Source organism: Anopheles arabiensis, chromosome 2 (genome assembly GCF_016920715.1).
Source record: "Anopheles arabiensis isolate DONGOLA chromosome 2, AaraD3, whole genome shotgun sequence".
Lineage (NCBI taxonomy): Eukaryota > Metazoa > Arthropoda > Insecta > Diptera > Culicidae > Anopheles > Anopheles arabiensis.
The window spans coordinates 94,376,910-94,386,561 of record NC_053517.1 but is presented as its reverse complement, the minus strand read 5'-3'; the positions used below and the strand labels follow the sequence as shown (position 1 = coordinate 94,386,561).

Below are 9,652 nucleotides of genomic sequence, written 5' to 3'. Positions count from 1 at the left end.
TCGAACTGAAAGCACTTTTCACATCGAAATCCTTTATTCTTTTTAGATTTGTGGATCTATTTTGATGATTTGGTCATCATATGGCTTTAAATATAATTAAAATAAGTATGATGAACAACTATTTGAGTAACTAGCGTCAATCAAGTCGTTTAAAATATCTTTCAGCAATAGACGACAGAAGAAGACTGTCAGCAAAATTACTCTCCCATGTACCAATATAGGCCTGTACATGCCCTTTCAGCCCGTTCTGCATCATCCGAAGGTATACATTATAATGCCCATGATATTTTTCATTAAAAATTCATGCAACGCTTTAAATTACGACAAATACGCAACACACTCTCTCGGCACCCCATCCGCAAACATTGCACTAAACTCCAACCAAATTACGAGACATTCCCACGCCTAATGTTGTACCAACCGTGGAATGCGCAGTGTACCGACATATTCCCAATGTCACACAAACAGTAGCCTTCCTTTTTCCCCCTTAACACTCCCTTTCATCACTCCCTTCCAACAGTACAACCTACAAAACATATCTTCATAAAACACAAGACAAATCGTCTGGTCGGGAAGATCACGCAAGCGAACGAACGAACCATTCTCTTGTCGGGAGGGAGCGAACATCAAGAGATTCTTTAACTTGTAAACAATCCTCAGTACGTGCCGTGGATGCTAATGCTCAAATTGTTTGGCTTACCTTCCGGATGCATGCCGGTTTCTGGTTGGCTTTTGGCCTTCCCTCACTGGAGGCTGCTGGAGGGAGATAATTTTTCATCGACTTTCATTCCAGCAGCACACTCGAAAACAACCACTGACTCGACAGCCACTTGAGGGACGCATTTTGCCACGAATGCCGGGAATGGTTTTGGCTGTTGTCTCATACCATTCGAACTCTGAAAGATGGTGACGATGGTTGGAAAATCGCTGGACCAGACCGTCACGTAAGTATTTCGCGTGCAATGTAAAGCATGTAATGGAAGAAAGTGAAAGTTGAAAGCTTTGCTAATAACAGTCGTGTGAATGGGTGGGTTTATTAAAAAAATACGTCGAAAGGTACAACAAATAATACAAATCAGAATGGAATACTGTTATTGACCATGTACTATCCCATTGCACCGTATTTCATTGCAACTTAATTCACCAATACAGGCCTAATTCTTTTACTTACAGATCCCGTTCAACAAAAAACTCTTTACTGCTAAATAATTGTTCCTATCCACCATTCAATTCCCGATCAAATTTCACTTAACCTCAGGCCATGCTCCCGAGCGCTCGCCCTCCACCTTCATCGCGAAACAATTCAATTCCCATCGAAGCAAGACTATAAATTTTAAATCACAAAACCCCTTTTTTGCTGCCAACCACCGAACCAAAGCGTACACGCGAAGGAATGTTTCAAACTTCAGATTAATCGTAAATCAATCAAACAAATCCGGATTGCGGTGGTGAAAGCACGGGAATCCCTACCCTTTCTGCGGTGTTTTTTGTTGCTTTTCTCATTGCTTCAACCTCACTGTTGTTCATTCCCCAATTCTCGAAAGGCTTCAGTGGACCTTCGGTGGTGATTTTAATCACTCGTGCGAAAAGACGACCAACACACACACACACACACAGCTCGTGAAGGTGAACCTAGGAGCGGACACAGAGGTTTCAAACATAGCAACATTGTAACAACTACCGCACCAGAACAATGTCATGATATCCTTGCTAAGCCTTTGGGAAAGGGGGCATGTTTTTAGACTATTCCGCTTTCCATAGCAGACAAAGCATACCAGACGCAGGTAAAGCTTCGATAAATCGTACCAGATAAAGATGTAAGTCTGTGCTCCAATGTAAAAACCCGGCTAACCTTCTTTTTATCGCATTTTGGTTGGTTTGTGCACCAGGAACAGGAATGATGGAGATGCATGTTAATGGGTTTGAATATTTCTAACATTTCGTTGGCTTGGACTTTGTTTTTTTAATCTAACCTTTCTCTAAATTCTTATTAAATTAAAGAACTATTGATGATGCGTGACTGAAATAGTCCCATATGGCTTTAAATGCCTGTGACTAGTAGCTTTAACGGTAGTAAAACAAGGTAGACAAGCTTATTAGAGGTTTATTAGAGATTTATTTAGAAAAGGTTTGGATCCTTAATTACCATGTTATAAGACTTTGATAATATTTTACCAGGCTATTATTTTTATGTTCACCACAGTGTATAAACTCAAAGCAATTGGGCCTCTTTAACGATTAGAACGATTAGAACCTCGTTGATTCTTCGTAGAGTCCACTTTTATTTTACGATTCTACGATTCTCTGACTTAACAACCTATCCTAGTGTACAATTCATGGGCTCTATTACTGTACTACATTACACCTCTCTTGGACTCTGTAACACTTCTATTTTAAGGCAATACGAATTTTCAACTCTTTGATTCTACAAACCTTTAGGTATAAGAGAGTTTGATTTTTAAACTATTTTCTTTCAACGCTGATCTCCCAACGGTACGGTTGAATTTATTGGACAATTGTATTGTTTTTTTTATTATTTTACTTACTTGCATCAAGTAAAATTACTTGCCGAATCACCAATTATTCCTACAAAATACTTCCTATGAGTACCCAGTACGCAGAAATGATAAGTCGGCCATTGAACACATATGATGACTAGAATGACATATCCATCTTAATACACAACATGTGAGTACACATTCATACACAACGGCACAAATAATATTAATTATTTTCCCAAAAATATGCAATAAGTAATATGCTTGATAGTAGCGTCTAAGATTAAAACACTTGTCTTGCCCATTAAATCAAAATCGAGTACTATTCATATAGCTCAAATCACAGCGCATCACCTCATACCATCACATGCACTGTATCTCCCTTTCATTCAATCCGCCTATTGCGTCATCCACACATACACACGAACATGGTATCATAAACCGGGCAAAACTAATTAAACTCTTGCTCCGAATCATGGCCCTCTGTGTTAATCCCCAGTCGATCACTCGTCCGCAAGCGAGAATGCCCAAGTCAAGTACCGCCGTACAACACCAATTAAGAACACACGCTACCTATGATCTGTGGCGCCATGGCGCAATCCTTCTCGTCTCGCTCGTGCCGACGGTATTGTACAATTACACATCACCGCACAATAATCTCTTTTCCAATCATGGTTCCAGCATGCACATGGGATATCCTATCGCACGACCATATACAAACACGCGTATCTTGCAAGCAACCGCACGCCCGTTTCCATTTAGCATTGATTATCATATCTCTGTCCAATGGCCGACTTATCATTTCTGCGTACGGGAGTTGATTCCACGCACCTTTGCCTGTTCCATAATCGGCTGCTGCTGCTGCTTCTATCCGCCCGCTCTGACACGGTCCCAAAATCCCCTAAAGAACCCGAACCTCGGGCAATGTGCACGCTAGAGCGGCGACCACTTTCGCCATGGACCGAGCGAGCGTGTCTGGGAAGAAAAGTGAGATTTAATAATAAATTGATTAGTTCTTCAGTTCATCTCGGGCGAATGATCCTGGCAAATGGCCAATGGGTGGATGATGATGATTCCCGTGGCACCTGAGCAAAAGCAGCGCCCGTGTGCGCCCGGCGTCTTGGGCAAACTCCAATCGGCAATAGACTTTCCACTCCAATCCACCGGAAAAGATCGTTACGGTATAGTACGCTTAGCGCCCGAGGCACGTCGTCGCCTGCATCACGCGCGTGCACCCCAGGACCGAACGGAAAGCAAAATAAAGTCTTCAAGACTTTGCCCATCCCCGGTGCGGTCTAGTGTGGTTCTATTTTCCGGAAAATCAAGCACGGCAACACGTAAGAAGATTATCGCAGCTGGTACGGGACGGGACGCTTCTTGAGCGTACATCGGGCAGCTGTGGACTCGCAAACCCGTCTTCACTTCGGTATCGCTGTACCCGTTGTGGCGCACTGACCAGAGATGCATCGACGGTTCGCTTCCGTACACATCTTGCAAGGGAACATCCGGGAAGGTAGAGGGAAAAGTTGCTAGAGTACAAAACTCAACACATAAGGCCAGCGACGATGGTGGTAAGGGTTTTTGCACAACCAGACGTGCCTGCCCGTGCGAAGTGGTTGTGAGAAGCAATATTTTGCTTGGGAGTAAGGTTTCACCGAGGAGCCAATCGTATCAGCTCAACGAATGGTTGGAGAGGCGGGAAAGGATGCCATATCAATATCCTAAGCTCTCTCCAATATCTTCGATGACAGATTGATCACCCCATCAGCATCAGCAGATTTGTAAAGAAAATCTACATACATTCAAACTTTGCGTGGAGCTAGATTACAAACAAAAAAAACTGAAAAAGAGTAACTTTTCACAGAAAATATGAGAATACTTAGTAAAAGAGAAGGTTTCCCTATAGTTCGTTCGTCATTATTTATATAAAATATGTGACTGGTTCATAAGAAATATTAGCTTAATGCATTTCATCATTCAATATTGTACCAATTACGAGTGTGAAACTTTTATTTTTCAAGCTAATGTATGTGATTAATCATTAATATCCTGAAATTTATATCAAATTTGTAGGCAATGTCTGCTACTAGTTTGGAAGATACGCATTGTTTGAATGAACGAGAACGGTTTATCGCACAGGTTCAATTCAGTTTTTTTTTCTAAAAATAGTAACATTAGGAGTAGGATCTATCTCTTGAAACTTCCAGTTGGAACATTCGCTTATATGTGTACAGCAAATGAATAGCTCTTAAGTTTTAATTTGAACTCAAAATTACAGCAACATAACTAGATCATTTACATTAATATTATGGATGAAAGGGTAAAAATTTACCTTTCCTGATGGTCATACCGCTTTACGAATGAAACCAGCCGTAGAACCAGTCGATATGCAAGGTAATCATAAACTTTTACTAGCTACTTATTTCTTCTTTTTCTTATTTGGTCGTAACGACTTACGCGGTCATGCTAGCCTATAAATGATTGCAAGACTTATTAAGCGCTACACAACCGATAGTCTGTCGGGGGACTACCGTGAACGGTCCATATGAGGTTTGAACCTACGACGGTTCGACATGTTGTTAAGTCCTGCGAGTTGACGACTGTACCATTGGACCATCCCGCACTCCAGGAAAACGCTTTATCCATTTACTTAGATTCATGTTGTAGTATAAGTTACTCGTTGACATTGGACTCCTTTCTTACCAAAAATGCGCATATTCGAGAAGCGCTAAGGTCTCTCAATATCATCGAACAACTTACCATTTTATTAATGAACATCAATAAACAACCCAAACACTCTTGGAAGCTCACTGTCTCTGGGTAACATGCAGCATCATCTCATCCAGTAGCCCTGGATTCTACTGCCATCGGTTGGTTAGTAACCAGGAATAGATTTCAATTCTTCAAATGTTGACAGATAGCTGTTGATTGTTTTCATTCATTAATTTCACAAGTGTCCCGAAATTGAACCGTGTCCAGTCAATTGAAATGCCCGCGCCCTTAAAACCGGCCCCAACCGCAGCACCCAGCACCGAAATCAACAAGCTCATCGATGATGTGTTTGTCACCTCCGGAGCGGCCATCAATTGTGGTGCGTTGCGCCGATTGCTTCAACAACTCACGGCCCTCATTCAGCCCGGCTCTGGCGGAGGTCCGTGCCGTTGCTGCTGTTCGGCCAGCCGTGTAACGATCGATGGACGGTCGTTGAAAAAATCCACCAGCAAAACTAGGAAACTGTCCGCCCGGTCCAGCACTTCCAAAACCAAGGTCGGCGCAAAGGGTGGAAAGGATTCCGATAAGGAGCATGAACTCATCCTTCAGAAGCTACAGGCCGTGCAAACGATGCTGAAAGTGATGCAGCAAAAAATTGCAAAAATCGAAACGCGCCTACCAAAATCACAATCGAACGTTTCGCTCGGCAAAGGAGGTGGACGGCGGGGACAAACCTCGAAAGCGTCCAGCATACGGGTTGGCGGTGGTCGTGGTGGTATGGGAGGAAGTGCAGTTGCTAGGAAACATTGCTGTGTGTCCGGTAGGCCACCGTCGGTCGTGGTTGTGGGACCATCGAATTTGAAAGCCTCGACGAGGTTCTGCTAGCAGTATGCTCAGGATCTCAGTTGGCGGTGGGGCGATTTTGCTCACCGGATAAACATTCCCCAGTCTAGTATGCTCTGATCGTGGAGCTGCGAGTTTGGCACTTTGTTTTCGATTGACTTTGGCTGTGTGTGTGCTTCTTGTGGAATTAAAAATTATTAGTGTAATTTCGTGTTTTCGTCTTTTTTGAACTCGACATTTACCGTCCTGGCAGAAAGCTTGGTAAGATGGTTCAACCAACGCCAAGCGATCTAGAAGCATTGGTGGATGAGGCCATTGCACTGCCGGACGGAGTGATCAACTGTACCGAATTGAACCGACTGCTAAAATACTTGGTCGAAGGTATGTGCAAGATTTCACAAGAAATTGACGACGCTCGAACAACAAACGATGATCGGTTTCAACTCCTCGAGGATGCTATTGCCGATATGAAGGAACCGGAAGAACCAGACGAGGAGGCTCAAGAGCAACCGACAGTAATACAATGTGGTGTGGCTGTTGTCTGTGACCCTGAAAAAGAAGACACTTCACCGAAGGAATCCGCCCCGAAAGAAGTCACCTCCGAAGCACTTCTAGAGGAAATCGATGCCCAAGCGTCTCAATTCCGAGAGCAAGAAACTAAACTGCTCGCTGTGATAGGCGATCTTGAACAGCGGCTGGAGAAAATTGAACAACTATTCTACCAAAAGCTCGAACGCTTATCGAACGAATTCCAACAGTTCCAACAGGTTGTGGAAAGCAAGCAGACTAGCGTGGAGGAAACAACCTCAACCCCATCCATGCAGCAAACCACGTGCACGGCGGACCAAATCGACAAGCTATCCGAGTTTACCGACAAACTGGATGAGCTGCAGCGTCAGATGGAGCTGCTCTTAAGTCATCGCGATCAACTGCCACTGCGAATTGAAGCTCTACTCGAGGAAAAGCTACGAGAAGGCGAGCTTATGACTAGCAGCAAGAAAAGTCTCCAGACTGATGGTGGTGTCGGCTCACGGAAAGGTTCCGTTACTCCCTCGAGATCCTGCTCTCAAGGTCGCATAGCAGAATCGGCCGGCACGACCCAACCGGCGAGTGAAAATTTGAGCTGCCTTTCCTGCGACACAAAGAACGTTGTGCAGCGGAAGCGCGATGGGCGCTATCTAGCACCGCGCACCAGCGCCAAGCTGGCAATGATCGCCCGAAGGTTGGAAGAATCGGACGCTGTACCTCGGCTGAAACCGGGCGCTCGCTGGTCGCGTACCTGTGGCGGTTCCTACACGGTCGTAAAGCCGGACGAACGTGTCTTCCGGCAGGTGAATGTACAGTTCAATCGCACAATGCAAGAAGAAAGTTCGGCAAACGACAGCTAGGAAGAGAAGTAGGCGCTGAATCCAACACACAAGCATGAACAATCGAAGCATTCATTTGAAAAGCAGCAGTCTATCGTTTAACACAACTCACAAGCATTTGTAAATTTCTCTCCATCCGCTCCAAATTAAAGTAAAAAAAAGGTTTTAAAATTCGTACCAATGGCATCGTTTGTTCCAAAACTGAAACCACTGAAACGGAAAAGTTGCTGCTGCCTGATACCAAGAGAGGAGGATGCTGGGGGACTGGGTGGTGGTCGATATACAGGCGGCCTTCACACGGTGACGCATCCCGAGGAGCGTGTGTTTCGCGATATACGCTACACGGGAACGAAGCCGAGGTCACAATCGTGCGGAACAACGAAACTGAAGCAACTGATTAGACAACGTCCAAGTAATTGAAGCCCAGCAATGACGGTTTGTATTGCTTTTATTGATGATTTAGTACAATGGGAAGTGAATTAATTTCGTTCCAATAATTTTATTTTTCCTATGGTAGATCTCAGTCCTATCTGAAGAACCTGTAGAAGAAATAGGCATCCATTCGAGAGGGGTTCAGGCATGCTTTTGTACATTAAATTGATCGTAGCTTAGACATTATAGCATTTCAAGAACGTCCCAACAGAGTCTTTATATTATTGAGAGTGGAATAAATTGACTTCAAATCGTTTGAATCAACATTTAAGCCAAAATAGTTCAAATTTTTGTCATTTTTCATACGTTCGGAGAAAAAATCGGTTTTACGGAGAAAGAGAAATAGCACAAGTCACGACAAAAACCATAAGAATATAACAAATTAGTTCTTTTCCGTTAATGGTCCTAGACCAAACTCTGCTCCAGCCTTAGTGGCCATAAATTCTTGATTAGCTTTAACTAAAATAAATAGTTTTCGCTTAATGCACTACAAGCGTTCCAGCCCAACCTGTCACCACTATTTACCCAAAACATCAATTTAATTTATCTTGCGGAAATGTCCGTTCATATTGACGCTGGCGCTCGGGAAAACTCCCCAACATAAGGGCTAAGGCATGACAAACCGGCAGCAGCGAAAGCGGAAAAGAGCCTATAAAAACATGGCAGCAAACTTTCGCCCAATCGGGGGACGAATTTGGGATTTTCGTGAAGCTTACGTGACTTTCCGTAAACCCCCACCCCCCTCTCCCCACACCAAACGAAACACACACATGTCGCCGAGTTTTTACGGGACAGAAAAATTGGAATCTGACTGCTCGTCTCAGTGCTTCCGGCACCAGCAAACAGCCCCGCCGCAAAACTTTAACCCGTTTTGCATTTCCTTTTCGCCGGAGGACGCAAACGATTTTCGGCTCGGTTCGGGTGAATTCAGCGTAAAGTTTGTGCACCGAAATAATGAAGTTTTTTCGCAACAGCTTGTCCCAATCACTGTCGGTGGCAGATTGGGAACGGAGTGTTTGGGCGGTAATATGGCGATCGACACCGGTGGGTGGTACGGAGAGGTGATAATGTGATTTGTTTAAAAAATCGTTTGTTACGTGATGGAAAAATCCAGCACATGGACGACTATAATCGAGAGACCGGTTGTAGCTGTAAAGGAAGGATTGAGTTCCTTTGTTTGAATTTTTGAACCATTAAAAATCAATAAAATGTATTTTATTATTTTGAATATTTCGACGTACTGAAACAATCTCGCCATGTGCGTTTTGGTAATTAAACAGTAATCAAACTCAATTATTTTTTTAGGAAAAAAGTATCAAATAATCCTTTTTCTTCCCTTCTCTCTCTCTCTTTCTCTCTCTCTCTCTCTCTCTCTCTCTCTCGTTTTAATACACTTGGCAAATTTGAAATTTCAACGACGCAGAGTGTGCACAGTATTTAAACATCAGTCCCCCAAGCCATGCACGTTACCATGGCAGACACGGTACACACCACCGCCTGCTTGCAGAAAGTTTTTCTCATCACCCTGCCAGCACCATCACATCCACCACACGCCCCACCCTCAGTCGCTTGTTCGGCTTGTTTCGCTCGGTACGTTAGCACCTTCACCTTTCATTTAGCATAAATCCCGAAGCTAGCTTGCTTTTAAATGTCACGAACCGTGAAATTAATTGCTATGGCGCACTGGTTTCTTTCAACCCGGCTGGCGGCTTTTGCTGCCGTATAAAATCCCTCTTTTCGTCTTTCTCTCACTCTCTGCTATCCCAATTTTCTTATCGGTTTTTTTTGCTCCCTCTCCAA

General features: G+C 43.8%; 1 protein-coding gene across 1 annotated transcript; it reads left to right on the top strand.

The window, feature by feature from the left end:
* Positions 1-5,460: 5,460 nt before the first annotated feature.
* Positions 5,461-8,123, top strand: LOC120896620. Its single transcript, XM_040300874.1, has 2 exons — positions 5,461-7,855; positions 7,938-8,123. Exon 1 carries the CDS (start codon positions 6,320-6,322, stop codon positions 7,439-7,441), a length of 1,122 nt encoding a protein of 373 aa, XP_040156808.1. The 5' UTR covers positions 5,461-6,319; the 3' UTR covers positions 7,442-7,855; positions 7,938-8,123.
* Positions 8,124-9,652: the final 1,529 nt, after the last annotated feature.

Coding starts and splice junctions, on each gene's coding strand:
- LOC120896620 (XM_040300874.1), top strand. CDS start 6,320: ATGGTTCAACCAACGCCAAGCGATCTAGAAGCATTGGTGGATGAGGCC.